This window comes from Prionailurus bengalensis, chromosome B1 (assembly GCF_016509475.1).
Source record: "Prionailurus bengalensis isolate Pbe53 chromosome B1, Fcat_Pben_1.1_paternal_pri, whole genome shotgun sequence".
Classification (NCBI taxonomy): Eukaryota; Metazoa; Chordata; class Mammalia; order Carnivora; family Felidae; genus Prionailurus; species Prionailurus bengalensis.
The window spans coordinates 119669609-119687548 of NC_057344.1; the positions used below are offsets into that span (position 1 = coordinate 119669609).

Below are 17940 nucleotides of genomic sequence, written 5' to 3' on the forward strand. Positions count from 1 at the left end.
AAAATGAACATAGACCAATACCTTATACCTTATATAAAAATTAACTCAAAATAACACCTGAGACATAATTTAAAATGTAAACCTATTAAACTTTTAGAAGTAAGTATAAAAGAAAACCTTTGTGACTCTGGGTTAGTCCAACAGTTCTTAAATATGACATCAAAGCACAATCTGTAAAAAAAATAATAATAAATTGGGCTTCATAAAAATTACAAATATTTTTTATGTGAAAGACACTACTAAAACAAATCATAAACTGGGAGTATGTATATGTAAATATCTCATAAAGGACTTGTATCCAGAATAAGGAACTCTCAAGACCCCAAAATTAGAAAACAAACAAAAAAAAAAAAAAGTGAGCAAAATATTTGAACAGACTGTGGTGCCTGGGTGGCTTAGTTGGCTGGTTGTCCAACTTTGGTTCAGGTCATGATCTTGCAGTTCATGAGTTCGAGCCCCCGCCTCAGGCTCTGTGCTGACAGCTCAGATTCTGTGTCTCCCTCTCTCTCTTCCCCTCCCCTGTTCATGCTCTGTCTCTCTCTCTCAGAAATAAATAGACATTTAAAAAAATTTTTTTTAGTATTTGAACAGATCAAAAATCCACATGAAAAAGATGAGCAAAGGAACAAAGGACTTTTTAATCCAAATGGACAATTTAAAACATAAGATGTAAATGTTACATAATAATTTATCATGGTGTTGGATTATTTATTACTCTGTAGTGTTTGCAACTTCATTTTTTTTCTGATAGTGTCTTTGTAACCCCTTAATATTCATATAGCTTCCATTTGGTTGACTGGTTATGTAAAATTAGATATATTGATGTAATGGACTAGTATTCAACATTAAATACAATGTGTCTTGGGGCGCCTGGGTGGTGCAGTCGGTTAAGCGTCTGACTTCAGCCAGGTCACGATCTCCCGGTCCGTGAGTTCGAGCCCCGCGTCAGGCTCTGGGCTGATGGCTCAGAGCCTGGAGCCTGTTTCTGATTCTGTGTCTCCCTCTCTCTCTGCCCCTTCCCCATTCAAGCTCTGTCTCTCTCTGTCCCAAAAATAAATAAACGTTGAAAAAAAAAATTTAAATACAATGTGTCTTGCAAGATAATAAATAAATACATACATACATACATAAAATATTACATAATAATGAAAGGATGGCCAATCCTTTGGCAAGCAGGAAACTACAGATTAAAATAATATTTTTCCCTATAAGATTTTAAAAAACAGAAATATTGATAACATCATGGATTGGTGAAGGATAGGGAAGTAGACACTCACATACTCTTGGTTGTAGTATGATTGGTACAACTTCTTTGGAAAGTAATTTTGTAGTACTTGTTATAATTCAAAACAAGCATATTGTTTGGGTCAACATTTTGACTTCTAGCAATCCACTCTATGAAAATAAAGGCATGAGCATGGAATGGTGTATATAGATGGATTTTTGTATTATAAGCTATATTAAAACAGTGACAACAATTGAAATGCCCATATAAAGGAATGACTGAATAAACCACAATATAACCATATAATTGAATATTAGGCATCCAGTAAGAAAAAAAAGGGGGGAAGGCAGATCGATATATTGATTTGTTAGCATAAAAAGCAAATTGCATATCAATAAGTACAGAATGATTCCATTCTTGAAAACATTAATGTGGTTACTTCTCTAAACAGATTTTTTGCACATATTTTAGAAAAGGTCAGAAAGGTTTTTGAGAAGATGGCGGCATAGGTGGACTCTGGGCTCACCTCGTCCTGCTGATCACTTAGATTCCACCCACACCTGCCTAAATAACCCAGAAAACCACCAGAAGACGAGCAGAACAGACTCTCTGGAGCCAAGAATAGACAAGAGGCCCACGGAAAAGCGTAGGAAGGGCCAAGAGGTGGTGCACGCAACACGGACTGGCGGGAGGGAGCCTGGGTGGTGGAGGGGCAGCCCACCTGGCAAGGCAGAGCCCCAAAAGTCTGGCTTGCAAAAGCGGAATGGCCAGAAGGACTGAGTTCTGACAGCCAGCGGGACTTAACATCTGGAATGTTATAAGTCAACAGCTCTGCTCTTGGAGAGCAGGGAGGGCAAAAGGATGCCAGGACAGAGAGTTATTGAGCCCCAGGAGACAGATCTCAGCTCCACGGGGAACAAAGGTGCTGGCCAGCACCATCTCCCTCTCCCATCCCCCAGCCGAAACCCCAAAGGGAACCAGTTCACCGAACTTGCTTGCACCGCACAAATACCCAACACTGTGCTTCTGTGGATCCATCCCTCCTATGGGTCTGCCTCTCTCCCGGTGCTGCAAGGCCCCTCCCACAGGGGACCACCGACAGGCAAAGTGAGCTAAGCCTGCTCCTCCCGCCCCTGTGCACCTTGCGGATCCACCCCGGCTAATACGCCAGATCCCATCAAAGCAGCACCACAAGCCTGGCAGTGTGCAAGTAACCCAGACAGGGGCCACACCACTCCACAGTGAGTCCTGACCCTGGGAGAGGGAAAGATAAGGTACACACCGCTCTGACTGTGGCCCTAGCGGTGGGCTGGGGACAGACATTGGGTCTGACTCCGGCCCTGCCCACCAACACAAGTTACTCCAGACACCACAGGGGAAGTGCCCTGCAGTTCCGCACCACCCCAGGGACTATCCAAAATGATGAAACAGAAGAATTCTCCTCAAAAGAAACTCCAGGAAGTAGCAACAGCTAGCGAATTGATCAAAAATGATTTAAGCAATATAATGGAACAAGAATTTAGAATAATAGTCATAAAATTAATCGCTTGGCTTGAAAAAAGTATAGAGGACAGCAGAGAATCTCTTACTACAGAGATCAAGGGACTAAGAAATAGTCATGAGGAGCTAAAAATTGCTATAAATGAGGTGCAAAATAAAATGGAGGCGACCACAGCTCAGATTGAAGAGGCAGAGGAGAGAATAGGTGAATTAGAAGATAAAACTATGGAAAAAAAGGAAGCTGAGAATAAGAGAGATAAAAAAATCCAGGAGTATGAGGAGAGAATTAGAGACCTAAGTGATGCAATCAAATGGAACAATATCTGTATAATAGGAATTCCAGAAGAGGAAGAGAGAGAGAAAAGGGGCTGAAGGTTTACTTGAACAAATCATAGCTGAGAACTTCCCTGATCTGGGGAAGGAAAAAGGCATTGAAATCCAAGAGGCAGAGAGAACTCCCTTCAGACGTAACTTGAATTGACCTTCTGCACGGCATACCATATTGAAACTGGCAAAATACAAGGATAAAGAGAAAATTCTGAAAGCAGCTAGGGATAAACACGCTCTAACATAAAAAGGGAGACCCATAAGACTCGTGACTGATCTCTCTACTGAAACTTGGCAGGCCAGAAAGGAATGGCAAGAAATCTTCAATGTGATGAACAGAAAAAAATATGCAGCCAAGAATCCTTTATCCAGCAAGTCTGTCATTCAGAATAGAAGGAGAGATAAAGGTATTCCCAAACAAAAACTGAAGGAATTCATCACCACTAAACCAGCCCTACAAGAGATTCTTAGGGGGATTCTGTGAGTGAAATGTTGCAAGGAACACAAAGGACCAGAGACATCACTACAAGCATGAAACCTACAGATATCACAATGACTCTAAACCCATATCTTTCAATAATAACACAAGGTAAATGGACTAAATGCTCCAACCAAAAGACACAGGGTATCAGAATGGATACAAAAACAAGACCCATCTATTTGCTGTCCACAAGAGACTCATTTTAGACCTGAGGACACCTTCAGATTGAAAGTGAGGAGTGAAGAACCATCTATCATGCTACTGGAAGTCAAAAGAAAGCTGGAGTAGCCATAATTATATCAGACACACTAGACTTTAAATTAAAGGTTGTAACAAGAGATGAAGAAGGGCATTATATGATAATTACAGGGTCTATCCATCAGGAAGAGCTAACAATTATAAATGTCTCTACGCCGAATACGGGAGCCCCCAAATATATAAAACAATCACAAACATAAGCAAACTTATTCATAAGAATGTGGTAATTGCAGGGGACTTTATTTAATACTCCACTTACAACAATGGATAGATCATCTAGACAGAGAATCAGTAAAGAAACAAGGGCCCTGAATGATACATTGGTCCAGATGTACTTGACAAATATATTTAGAACTCTACATCCCAAAGCAACAGAATATACTTTCTTCTCGAGTGCATATGGAACCTTCTCCAAGATAGATCACATACTGTGTCACAAAACAGCCCTTCATAAGTATAAAAAAATTGAGATCATACCTTGCACACTTTCAGACCACAATGCTATGAAGCTTGAAATCAACCACAGGAAAAAGTCTAGAAAACCTCCAAAAGCAGGGAGGTTAAAGAACACCCTACTAAAGAATGAATGGGTCAACCAGGCAATTAGATAAGAAATTAAAAAATTCTTGGAAACAAATGAAAATGAAAATACAACAATCCAAACACTCTGGGATGCAGCGAAGGCAGTCCTGAGAGGAAAATACATTGTAATCCAGGCCTATCTCAAGAAACAAGAAAAATCCCAAATACAAAATCTAATAGCACACCTAAAGGAAATCAAGCAGAACAGCAGAGACACACCAAACCCAGAAGAAGAAGAGAAATAATAAAGATCAGAGCAGAAATAAACAATATAGAATCTAAAAAAAAACAGTAGAGCAGATCAATGAAACCAAGAGTTGGTTTTTTGAAAAAATAAATGAAATTGATAAACCTCTAGCCAGGCTTGTCAAAAAGAAAAGGGAGATGACCCAAACAGAAAAAAATCATGAATGAAAATGGAATTATTACAACCAATCCCTCAGAAAAGGTCAGAAAGAAACAACATACATCATCTTAAGGAAAATGAAATTTGATGGGTAATAAGGAACCTTCACTTGACAATTCTAGATGTATCTTTTTTAGAATAGTGGACTTACAGATGATCCTTCTTTTTGTAATTTGATAGCATTTTTCTGAAATAGAGAATAATTGCTGAAGCAAAGTCCGGGAAGAGACTGAAGAGGAAAGAGTCAGGGTGTACACAGAAGAATCCACCTTGGACATGACAAAACCTCATCCTCCAGAAGCGTGTGGAAATAGATGGTGGGGATATGGAACAATTGGAGCACAGTCTGTAAGGGTAGGAGAACTCAGTGACGAGACATCTTGCCTGGTAGCCTGGTTTGTCAATAAGGATGAGGATGGGACCCAGGCATGAGGAGAATGAGGAAGGTTTGGAATCATCACTGAGGGAAAGAAGAAGGTTGATCTCCAAGGACAAGGGAGGAAGTTTTTATTACCTAGGCCTAAAAGTAGCAGCATTAACTGTAAGGCTTGCTGTCTGTCCAGAAAGAAGAGAAGGATTGCGGTGGACTGCCATATCCGTCTCGTCTCTGCAGCACTGTGACTACCTGAGATATCCTCTGCAACCTGGATCACTTTTCCTGTCCCCTCACTCATTCCATATTCTGTTGGACACCCATCCAAACTCAATTTTAACAAGTTCCTCTTCTTTACAAAGATGTCATAGATTTATTGAAGCTGATGGAAATCTTAGAAATTCTCTTAGCCAATTTCCTCATTTTGTAGATGAGAAAAATGGTAAATCATAAAGATAAATGATTTTCTGGTATTGTGGCATGGCTTATAAACAGTGGAGTTGGACTGACACAGGTCAGTGCTGTTTCCATGATGCCACAGAAATCCTGTGTAACCATGATTAAAATGAAAAGGATACTATGTCTGTGATCATTACAAATACTTACATAGCAAAATTAAAGGTAAGACTCCTGTTTTGGAAATTAAAGAAAAGTACTCCTGTTGAAGGGAATGGCATGATGTAAATATATACTGTAATTAATTGTATATGAAATGCATAAAATAAATGAGGACAGGAGAATAATTTGAATTGATGCATATTCCTAATATCACAAGCTTCTCTAAATCCTAAAATTTGCACCACACTCTAGAACTACAAAACACTATTCAAGGCTATGCCATGCTTTAGAAGGATTACAGTGCCCTCTGCAGCTTCAGCAGAAATAAACACAGTTTGGGGGGCAAAACAGTAACTTAAGTATCAACACGGAACTGTGTGCAATTAACAGGCCTCAAAAATGTACTTTACCTTCTTAAACTGAATGCAAATATTTATGTAAAGATCACACTTTAAGCAAAGTGCACTACAGCATGTACAGCAAGTATTTTTGTAAAAAGATATACAATATAGGAAAAAATACATATGTACATATGTACAGATTAATTTGGGAGAACACTCAGGAAATGCCAAAATTGCCTTTGGGATGACAATGGCACCCTGGGGATCAGATGTAGCAAGGTTTATATTTCACTGTGATTCATCATGTACTACTTAAACATTTTCATCACGTGCATGTGTTAATTTTCCAGGTAAGAAAAAAATTAATCAATAAACCTTTTAAGTACCTTTCAGAGAAAGGATATGCATCCAAATCTGAAGCCTGTCTCTCCAGAAGTTCCATAACTTCAGACAAGTTGTTTACTCTGTTAAAAAAGAAAAAAAAAAGACCCAAAATAAAGTTATTTATGTCAAGCCTCACATAACCAAACTGAGACTTAATTACTGTTTCAGCTCTCCCAGAAATGGAATCAGGAATCACCTAATGTGGTACTGATTAGGTAATCTGCCTGATAAACCCCTTCCATCCTCTGAAGGAAAGTAACTTTTCAATAACTACCCTGCTTTTTTTTTTTTTTTTTTTTGCCTTGTATGACTTCTTTTTTCCCCTTCCTTCTGCCTATAAGTCTCATTTTGTATAGCTTCTTGGGGCTCCTTTCTATCTGCTAGATTGGATGCCTGGTTTTAATCAATTTTTGCTCAAATAAACTGTCAAAATTTTTAATATGTCTCAGTTTAACTTTTAACAAATCTCTTTGCCTTTCCTGACCAATTTAAAACATAGCTTTTCCTTAACTCTGTTTTCTTATTTGATACAGCCTAGCATCTTCATAATTTAAAGTAGTCTATACTAGTTAAAACCAATCCTGAATGAGTAGACTATTTTACATACAGTTTTTATCTATTAGCTAATTTCTTAAAGTTGAGAGAAATAATATTCATTAATTAAGATATTAATAATTATGAAATAGTATACAATGAAAAGTAGGTCTACTTTCTAACAGGCCTCTGCTCCAAAGGAGATTAGTTGTCCTCCGTGCAGCTTTCCCAGAAATTGTTAATAAGTACTTATAAAGTGATTGAATAAACAAGTTTTTAATTGAATGTTTACTATACTCTAATTCTCTTTCTCTTTTTTTTAAGTTTATTTATTTATTTTTTAGAGAGAGTACGCAGCCATGTGTGCACGCATGAGCAGGGGTGGGGCAGAAAGAGAGGGAGATGGAGAATCCCAAGCAGGCTAGGTGTTGTCAGCCTGGAGCCCCATGTGGGGCTGGAACCCACTAACCTTGAGATCATGTCCTGAGTCAAAATCAAGAGTCAGACACTTAACCCACTGAGCCACCTAGGCACCCTTCTAAGTCTCTTTCTAGATGCGCAGGTAAAGTATAAACAAAAATGTTGCTAACCACTAGTTAGAGCTGACACTCTAGTGAGAAGAAACAAATAATACATACATAAATCAATACTTATATTATTTCTGAAAGTTTTAAGTAACCTTTTAAAAGAAGAATAAAGAAAGAGAAGTAGCAGACAAGAGAGTTGTTATTTTATACAGAGTTCTGAGAAGGTGACATCTGAGCAGAACCAAATCTAAATGAAGAAGGAAAACATAGATATCTAGGGTAAGAGCCTACCAGGCAGAGAACAGCCAGTGCAAAGGCCTTCAGAGAGAGGGAGCCTGACTGCTATTCAAGAAACTGTCAAGAGACCAGTGTGCCTGGAGTGGAAACAGCAAAAAAGAGAGTGGTAGGGGGTAAGGCCAGAGGGGTAACAAAGGGCAGTATCATGTCAGGGAGATAGCTGAGACTGTAATCTCATTCTGAGAAAAATTGGGGTTGGGGGTGGCCCTGGGGGTCTTAAGAGAGAATTAATATGACCTAACTTATATTTGTAAAAGATCACTCAAATTGCTGTGTTGTGAATAGGCTGGTAGTGGGGGTGGGCAAAGCTAGAAACATGGAGATGAGTTCAGTAAGAGATGATGGTATTTCGGACCAGATGGATAGCAGGAGTTGTAGTAAATGGCCATATTCTGGAATATTCTCAAAGTAGCCCCAACAGAATTTTCAGAACACCAAATGTAGACTCTGAGAGAAAAGAAGTTGAGCATGGTAACTCCATAGTTTGTGGTCTGGGTAACCACAAAGGGTGGAGTTGCCATTAACTGAGTTGTGGAAAACTGCAGATTCACCAGGTTTTGAGGGAAAGATCATGAATTTGGTATTAGACATTTTAATTTTGTTGTCCAAGAAAAATTTTAATTTTGCTGTCCAATATTAGATGTCCAAGATGGAAGAAACTAAAGCAAATGTTTGCTAAAGACCAATTTATTAGAGAAGGGGAAATGACAACATCAGACAGAGAGAAATTAAGCCAGAAGGGGCAGGATCTAGAGCAAACATGGAGAGATTTTCAGAGTGGAGGACAGAGGATGTTCACATAGTTACAATCTGGAGGATGAGGTAAATGGCACAGACAAGCAGGTGGGTAACCAGGTTGTCAGGAATCAATGCAAAGTGTCTTCTAGCTGCTTCTATTTTCATGGTGAAATAAAAAAGAAAATCTTGTTTGAATAAATTAGGGAATCCCTTTTTATTCCCTTCCTTAAAACCTTCCATTAGATTCCCCTCACCATTGGAATAAGAGCCTAACATTTTATCATGGCCCACAAGACTTTACAGGACCTGGCCCCACATACCTCTCTCCATTGCCCAAAATGTTTCAGCCACAGGGGCCTTCTTTTTATGCCTCAGACATGTACAAGACAAACTTGTACAAGCCTTGAGTTCTTTGACTCACTTGTCCCTCTATCTGAGACAAATAAAAGAGGTATCCTTACCCTCCCATGCATGGCTAATTCTTTTCATATAAGTCTCACCTCAAAAGTCCCCTCCCTAGGCCTTTCTTGAGCATCCCATCTAAAGTGACACCTCCTTGGGGCACCCGGGTAGCTCAGTGGGCTAAACGTCCCACTCTTGATTTTGGCTCAGGTCATGATCTCATGGTCTTGAGATCAAGCCCCGATGGGCATGGAGCCTTCTTAAGATTCTCTCTCTTCCTCTGCCCATCTCTCTTGAGCAGGAGTGCTCTCTCTTTGAAAAAAAAAAGTGGCACCTCCTCTTATCATAAGATCCTAGAACTACATCTGGCACATAGTAGATTTTCAATAAGTATTTCTTTATGAACATATTTGGAAAATTAAATGGAAAACTGCATGCAGAGCGTACACCAGAGCACCTGACACATAGTAAATCTCATTAAATGTTAGCTGCTGTGATGATGGCAGCAAAGACTAGCATGGCCACAATCACAAGCACAACCCTGAAAGGCCAATCCTCCTCTGTGCTCTTGAACCACCCCACTTGGTGTTGTCAGAGATTTTCTCTCATTAATTGCATGTCCCTTCTTCCTCTTTATAGGCTCCTTCCCTTCAGCTAAATATGTGAAATATTTCACCACCATTTTTTAAAAATCAATTAAAATATATGTTTCTTAACTCTGTCTTATTAGGTGCAGCCAAGTATCATCAGGGTTTAGTCCTTAAAAAAAGAGTAATCTAGGGGCACCTGGGTGGCTCAGTCAGTTAAGTGTCCAACTTCAGCTCAGGTCATGATCTCATGGTCCATGGGTTCGAGCCCCATGTCAGGTTCTGTGCTGACAGCTCAGAGCCTGGAGTCTGTTTCGGATTCTGTGTGTGTGTGTGTGTGTGTGTGTGTGTGCGCGCACGTGTGTGTGTGTGCACGCGCATCTGCCCCTCACCACTCACTCTCTCTCAAAAATAAACATTAAAAAAAAGATTTAAAAAAAATAAAAAACAAAAAAGAGTAACCTATACTAGCTCACAGCTGAATGTTCAAACTCCTTTTTATTTACTGTTTTTTTCCATTAACTAGTTTTTCCAAGTTTAACAACTAGATATTTGCATGGTTAAAATATTATTAATTATAAAATACTACACAGTGGAAGGTAGATCTACTATCTAACTCATCCTCCCTCTCTAAGGAAATTAGGTATATTCTGTGTATCTTTCCAGAAATTATGTATCCATATCTAGACACATAAATATCCTTTGAAAATATCATAGAGGATCATATTGTGTACACAATTCCACACCTTGGGTTTCTATCAGTTAACGAAACACCTTGAACAGCTTTCTAAAGTACATATTAAGAGCTATATCATTCTTTTTACGAGCTACATAGCATTTCATTTTATTGATAATATTCCATCCATTTAACTAGTCTCAGATTTATTATTTATTGGCACTTAATGTGTTTTCAGCCATTTGCTATTGTAAGCAATCCTGCAACCCATATACATATATCCTTGCACAGTCCTTCAAATACATGTATAAATTCTTAAAAGCAGAATTGCCTGTAAAAAGGGCATAAATAGGGCGCCTGGGTGGCGCAGTCCGTTAAGCATCCGACTTCAGCCAGGTCACGATCTCGCCGTCCGTGGGTTCGAGCCCCGCGTCGGGCTCTGGGCTGATGGCTCAGAGCCTGGAGCCTGTTTCCGATTCTGTGTCTCCCTCTCTCTCTGCCCCTCCCCCGTTCATGCTCTGTCTCTCTCTGTCCCAAAAATAAATAAACGTTGAAAAAAAAATTTTTTTTTAAAAAGGGCATAAATACCTTCCACTTTTTATTGATATTGCCAAATTTACTCCCAAAACAGTTTTATTACATCACTAGAATTTTCTACTCCTCTAAATAATAAACAATTATTAGTAACTGCTGGTCATATTTTTGGTGAGGGAAAGGGAATAATTCCTGAAGCTCCTTAAACCAACTATGAAAGGGAATGAAATCACTCTTAAAGAAAATGTTAACACTTTACTATGATACATATTTTTTAAAAAGAAAATAGCACTATTTCCAGGAAAGAATTATTTAGAATTACTTTCCCACTCTTGCTAATAAATGTTCACCGTATTACTCAAAGAGTTTTTCCAGTGTTCAATAATTCTCTTTCCAAAACAGCTCCTCTTAGGAACTCACAGCCATTGGAAATAGGAGTTTAAAGAAAAAGGAAAATGTAAAACGTAAAACTCAGAGTTTCTAAAGAGCACAATAAGATTCTTACGTTTCGGGGCAGCGAAGTGACTTTCAGTTCTTGTCTTTTAGGGTGTTTTTAATTTTAAAAAGCTGTTAGGAGATTCTTAATTCTGTTGGTGGATTTAAAGGTCTTACCTCTTTGTGAAAAAAAAAAATATCTGCCTTATTTTCCTACACACGGCAAACTCTTTAGGGGTGAGGTTTGTAAACAGCTGCCTGCATTTCAGTGACTTTTAGCAGATAATAGTGCTCTCCGCTGCAGCCAAAACAGCCGCTCGCCGCCTGCTCCCCCCATCTCCTCTCTGTGACTCCCTAACCCTACTCTCTTCCAGATCCTTTATTCCCCCCTCCACCTTTTATCCGTGGACGCGCCGCCGGCCTCGCGCCCCCCGCGCCGAGCGCAGTGGAACAACCCATGACGTCACGAGGCCGCGGCTCAATCAGACGCGGAGTTTGGGAAATTTTAAACTTAAAGGCGGGGCGGCCGGTGCTCTCAGAAGAAGGGACGCTGAACAACTGTGCCAGTTCCCTGGGATCTAGCCTGGCAGGATGGCGGAGGAAGGGGCTGTCGCGGTGTGCGTGCGGGTCCGGCCGCTCAACAGCAGGTAGGTGGGCCAGACCGAGACCGGGTCCCAGCTGCGACCTCTGGCGCGGGCCTGAGCCCCAGAGTGAGTCCTCGCTGCTCCTTCCTGCTGCCTGGTATCTCGGCCTCTTACCCGCTTTGTGCCACGGTGTCCTTATCTGGTAGTGGCCAAGAGGAAGGATCGGAAGATCTAGAAGACAATTTCCAGCTGTAGGAGTCTTTTAGATGTTAACTCAGGCTCGCCAACGTTAAAGACCTCAACGCCAGCCCTGCACTGCCTCTCCCCGTATGCGTTTCCCCACCCCACCCCACCCCACCCCATACCTTAAAGGAAGTCGTATCGGAAAGGTTTTTATTTGTACTCATCTGTCATTTTGCACTTAACTGCCTCTCCCTTATTACTGTGTACTTCTTGAGAGCAAGGACTAGTCTGTCTTGTTGCATTGTATTCAAAGGCACTCAAGACTTCAGTCATTGACTGAATTCAACATTCAGAACGTTGAATGGCTGATATTTATCAATACTGATTTTTTTTTTTTTAGTACAGTGTACTCTACTACATAGACACTACCATCCTTGCCCCTGTGGATCTACATTCTAGTGGGCAGACAGAAAATAAAGTAAAAAATACAGAATGTTAAGTTGACATAATGTTACAGGAGTCATGCTACAGAGAAGAAAAGAAGGGGGAGGGGGGGTGGAAATGAAGTCTTTGCTTCTCTCTGATCTGTGGCCCTCACTCCAGAATACTAACATATTTTGTGTTTGAGAAATATTTGTTAAATATCACTAGGTGTTAATAAATGAGGAATTTCCTGTTTTTAAATATCTCATTACTTAATGCATTAGAAGACCATTATGTTACAATCACAATATTTAATCTCTTATTTTTGAAAGGGACTGATATGCAGTCAGAATTGATATGCAGTTAGGCATGTATAGGAACTTAGAGCCAGATGACGTTGAAGAGAGAAATAAACATGTTCCAGATCTAGTATGCCATGTTAAGAATTTCAGATGTTTTTTAAAAGTTGTGGGCAAGAGTGACATAATCAGAGTTGCATTTTGAATGTATCTTTTCAGCAACCAGTACTAGGTAGGAGGGTAGAAATGAAGAACTTCACCAGGAAACTCCCATGAGAAGGCAGGAGTTAAAAGTCTTGGCCCACTTAAAAGTCTTGGCTCCTCAAAGGCAGATTTTCCATGTTTCTCATATATAGTATAAGTCAATACTACTATTTTTTTTAAGTTTACTTATTTTGAAAAAGAGAGAGAGAGAGCAGGAGGAGCAGAGACAGAGGGAAAGAGAAAGAATCCCAGGCAGGCTCCATACCAACAGCCCAGAGCCTAACATGGGGCTCAAACTCACAAAACATGAGACCATGGCCTGAGCCGAAACCAAGAGTCCGACACTTAACTGACTGAGCCACCCAGGTTCCCCAATACTATCTTTTAAAATATTCTTCAGAAGAAGCACCTGGGTGGCTCACTCAGATAAGCGTCGGACTCCAGATCAGGTCATGATCTTACAGTTGGTGAGTTTGGGGCTCATGTCAGGCTTTGTGACAGCTCAGAGCCTGGAGCCTGCTTGGGATTCTGTCTCCTTCTCTCTCCACCCATCCCCTGCTTACACTCTGTCTCTCCCTCTCAAAAATAAATAAACATTTAAAAATAAATAAATTTATTTATTAACTAAAATAAAATATTTTTCAGAAGACAGAATCTTTTAAATTATCTGTCATATGACATGAATTCCATGACCAGTTTTACTAAAATGCAGTGTTTTTATTCTTTCAGAGAAGAAGCTCTTGGAGGAGATACCCAAATTTACTGGAAAACTGACAATAATGCTATTTATCAAGTTGATGGCAGTAAATCCTTCAATTTTGGTAAGTTTATAATAGCATCAAAAGTTAATATATTATCCTTTTCCTATTAGGACTACAAAAGGCTTATCCATAATACTGGATTTGTCATTAAAGATCAGACGAGGCCTTGTGTAAACTGCATTAGTAAAAACTCAAAAATTGTTCATCCATCATGTATGATAAATAAGATAATAAATTGCTATTTAAAATGCAGTTATGTGTGGAACCTCAGAAACTTAACAGAAGACCATGGGGGAACGGAAAGTGAAAAAAATAGTTACAGAGAGGGAGGGAGGCAAACCATAAGAGACTCTTAAATACAGAGAACAAACTGAGGCTTGATGGGGGAAGGGAAAATGGGTGATGGGCATTGAGGAGGGCACTTGTTGGGATGAGCACTGGGTGTTGTATGTAAGCAATGAACCACGGGAATCTACCCCAAAACCAAGAGCACACTATATGTTAGGCAATTTGACAATAAATTATATTTTTAAAAATGCAGTTATAGTCATAGTGCCTCAAGGTTGAAACTAACATTTTTTCCTCTTATTCATTAGTGTATTTGTGGCCTAAAACCCCATAAGCCTAAAATATGTTGCTTGGTATCAAGTCATCTTTAAGATCTTTGATTTTAGTATATACTTTCCACAATTATTTTTAAGAAAATTCTTTAAAGAATAAGTAGTGAAGATATTCCTTCTTTGTCTGCTAAAATACAGCAAAGACCTACCCCTGCTTTTGTGGAACTTCTCATATGATGAGAGAGAGGCTTTAAACAAGTAATCACATTTGTGACAGCATAAGCTTTGTGAGATTTATAGTGGGACATAACTAGTCTAGGTTTCTAAAATGGTACCACCGACACTGGGGCAGAAGGTCATGGAGGCCCTGAACGTTGACTCAGCTGATTTGTATATTGATTTAATATGGGTCTACTGCTGACATTGTGCCAGATACAGTTTTCAGCATGTCATATTTATTAACTCATTTAATCCTCATAACAAGCTTATGTGGTAGGTACTATACAGTAGGTGCCTTTCCATTTCAGAGTAACTGAAATAAGCCTAGAGTCACACAGCTAGCAAATGGAAGAGTCAGACTCACTAGCATGCTGTCATTTAGGCACCTCAGGGCAACAGTGAGGCCCTCTCAACAACTCTGGGAGTAAGAATGGTTAGGATGTTGAACTAGCATTAAGCTAGAAAGCCATCATAAAAGGTTTTGGAGCAAAGATGTAAAGAAGAGAAAACAATTTCTGGTAAAGGACTTGTTTTAGAGTATTAACATAATTTTTTAAAAAGGTAGTACAATAAATGCCAGAGATTATAAAACCAAGAGAGAGGGATGCACAAGCATTCAGACTCATGATCTATGGGTTCTCTGTAGCCATGTATGCCCATCGTGGATTTGGACTTATCCACTTATCTAAAGCAAATGGCATTAAGATTTGAATTATCCTGCCATCTGTCCTTGCTCTGATATCATAACCCCTAAGCAGCCTTCAGATGGCACTTTGATTTTCCATAGAGCTCTGCCAACAGGGCAAATGTGTTGTCTTGATGCAAACCATGTGATCACTGAATTTCTCATTGCATGTGGATGCATTTCCCTCCTGATTTAGAAATGCATTTCTTGGGGCGCCTGGGTGGCGCAGTCGGTTAAGCGTCCGACTTCAGCCAGGTCACGATCTCGCAGTCCGCGAGTTCGAGCCCCGCGTCGGGCTCTGGGCTGATGGCTCAGAGCCTGGAGCCTGTTTCCGATTCTGTGTCTCCCTCTCTCTCTGCCCCTCCCTCGTTCATGCTCTGTCTCTCTCTGTCCCAAAAATAAATAAATGTTGAAAAAAAAAATTTAAAAAAAAAAAAAAAAAAAAAGAAATGCATTTCTTGTGAGGTTTTTTTTTTTTTTTTTTTTTTTTCAACGTTTATTTATTTTTGGGACAGAGAGAGACAGAGCATGAACGGGGGAGGGGCAGAGAGAGAGGGAGACACAGAATCGGAAACAGGCTCCAGGCTCTGAGCCATCAGCCCAGAGCCCGACGCGGGGCTCGAACTCACGGACTGCGAGGTCGTGACCTGGCTGAAGTCGGACGCTTAACCGACTGCGCCACCCAGGTGCCCCTCTTGTGAGTTTTTTAATATGAGGCTACCGTTGAAAGAGTAGTCCATTTTTAATGTGCTAATTATGCTAACAAAATTAGCAGAGAACCACATCCTAGACTAGTGAATTCATCAGTACAAATGTACTCTAAACCCAGCCTCCTTTAGCAGCCAGCCAACTGGTCATTCCTTGTAACATTTCAGCTTTGTTAGGTCTCTTCTTCCATATGTGTGCATTTCTTATTTTAGTTTGAGCTAGGTCTTCTTGCTAAATATGTTATAAACCTTAAAATTTCTCAGTAGTGGGGCGCCTGGGTGGCGCAGTCGGTTGGGCGTCCGACTTCAGCCAGGTCACGATCTCGCGGTCCGTGAGTTCGAGCCCCGCGTCGGGCTCTGGGTTGATGGCTCAGAGCCTGGAGCCTGTTTCCGATTCTGTGTCTCCCTCTCTCTCTGCCCCTCCCCCGTTCATGCTCTGTCTCTCTCTGTCCCAAAAATAAATAAACGTTGAAAAAAAATTTAAAAAAAAAAAAAAAAAAAAAAAAAAAAATTTCTCAGTAGTAATAGTTCATATTTCCTAAGTATTGACTATAGGTTCACAATAATTCTATGAGGAAGAGAATTCATATCCATTTTACAGATTGGGTAATTGAGGCACAAAGGCATCGACCACCTTGCCCAAAGTCACACAGCTTATAAATGGTGGAACCAGATTTGCAGAGTCTGATTCGATAACCCTGTATTCAGCCACTGTTCCCTGCTGACTCTTAAAAGCACATAGAATAGCTGAGAAGTCTGACTTGTATTTTTTCTGTGTGAGGACCAACACATCTTACCTTATAGAGAAATATTTTTTCAGAGGACCAATAAGGTGAAGAGAATATTGTGTCTTAAATATTTTATCTTATCATATCCTGACCATTTTATTTCTTTGGACAACTACTGAGAATGAAAACAAAGTTGGTTTGTTTGATTTAACTTCTGTATATGTGTTTTTTTCTTTTTAGATCGCGTCTTTCATAGTAATGAAACTACTAAAAATGTGTATGAAGAAATAGCAGTACCAATCATAGATTCTGCCATACAAGGCTACAATGGTTTGTATTCATTGTAGAAATATTTTGGTATTGGTTTTCTGTTCAAGTATTGATAGTTTCACATCTTACAGATTCATTTTTAATCTTTGCATGTGTGTGTGTGTTTTGGTTTTACAGGTACCATATTTGCCTATGGGCAGACTGCTTCAGGAAAAACATATACCATGATGGGTTCAGAGGATTATTTGGGAGTAATACCCAGGGCAATTCATGACATTTTCCAAAAAATTAAAAAGGTAAATAACTTAGGTAAATTTCTGGTACATAAAGGGAAAAGTAGTAATAGTAGGATGAAAACCTTAATATATTTTCTTATAATGATGAAAGGAAGTAGATTTACAGTTATCTCTTAATTAGCCATGGGTAAAGAAGGCATAACAGATTCATTTTTTTCCCCACAAACTTACTATGTAGAGCTTAAAGTTCTTTCATTCTTTTCCTTGAATCCTGAAACAGTAATAATCACACCAAAAAGTGGGTGTTGAGGAACAGGAAAATCTTACCAGAATGGTTAGCTCCTCGTTGTCTTTGTGTAACTACCAGTGATTTTTTTTTTAATGTTTATTTATTTATTTTGAGACAGGGAATGAATGTGCTCAAGAGAGGGTAGGAGCAAAGAAAGAGAGAGAATCCCAAGCAGGCTCCACACTGTTAGGACAGAGCCTGACAAGGAGCTCGATCTCATGAACTGTGAGCCGAAATCAAGAGTCAGATGCCCACCGAGTGAGCCACCCAGGCTCCCTGCTACCAGTGCTTATAAAGGAACAGAGAGGGGTGCCTGGGTGGCTCAGTCAGTTAAGCGTCCAAGTTTGCCTCAGGTCATGATCTCATGGTTGGTGGGTTCTACCCCTGCATCTGGCTCTGTGCTGACAGCTCAGAGCCTGGAGCCTGCTTCAGATTCTGTCTTCCTCTCACTCTCTGCCCCTCCCCTGCTCGTGCTTTCTCTCAAAAATAAATAGATGTTAAAAAAAATTTTTTTAATTAAAAAAAAAAAAAAACAGAAAAGTACATGTAGAAAAAAGACAAGGAAAGCAGAAGGCCAGAATAAGCAACCTAGTTACTTAAGAGCTGGTTTTAGGTTTGTTTTTTCAT

The 17940-nt window shown here is 39.7% G+C and overlaps 1 protein-coding gene across 10 annotated transcripts in view; it reads left to right on the forward strand.

Moving 5' to 3' along the window:
• Positions 1 to 11650: 11650 nt before the first annotated feature.
• CENPE (centromere protein E) overlaps positions 11651 to 17940 on the forward strand; it is an 81676-nt gene continuing 75386 nt past the window's right edge. For 6 of the 10 annotated variants that reach the window (XM_043571395.1, XM_043571380.1, XM_043571371.1 and 3 more), the window contains exons 1-4: positions 11690 to 11812; positions 13588 to 13679; positions 16759 to 16848; positions 16966 to 17084. In XM_043571395.1, coding sequence (XP_043427330.1) covers positions 11757 to 11812; positions 13588 to 13679; positions 16759 to 16848; positions 16966 to 17084 — 357 coding nt within the window. In that variant the 5' untranslated portion in view covers positions 11690 to 11756. Of the gene's footprint in view, positions 11813 to 13587; positions 13680 to 16758; positions 16849 to 16965; positions 17085 to 17940 lie in introns of all 10 variants that reach the window. The other 4 variants (XM_043571348.1, XM_043571352.1, XM_043571361.1 and 1 more) reach the window with 3 other exon arrangements.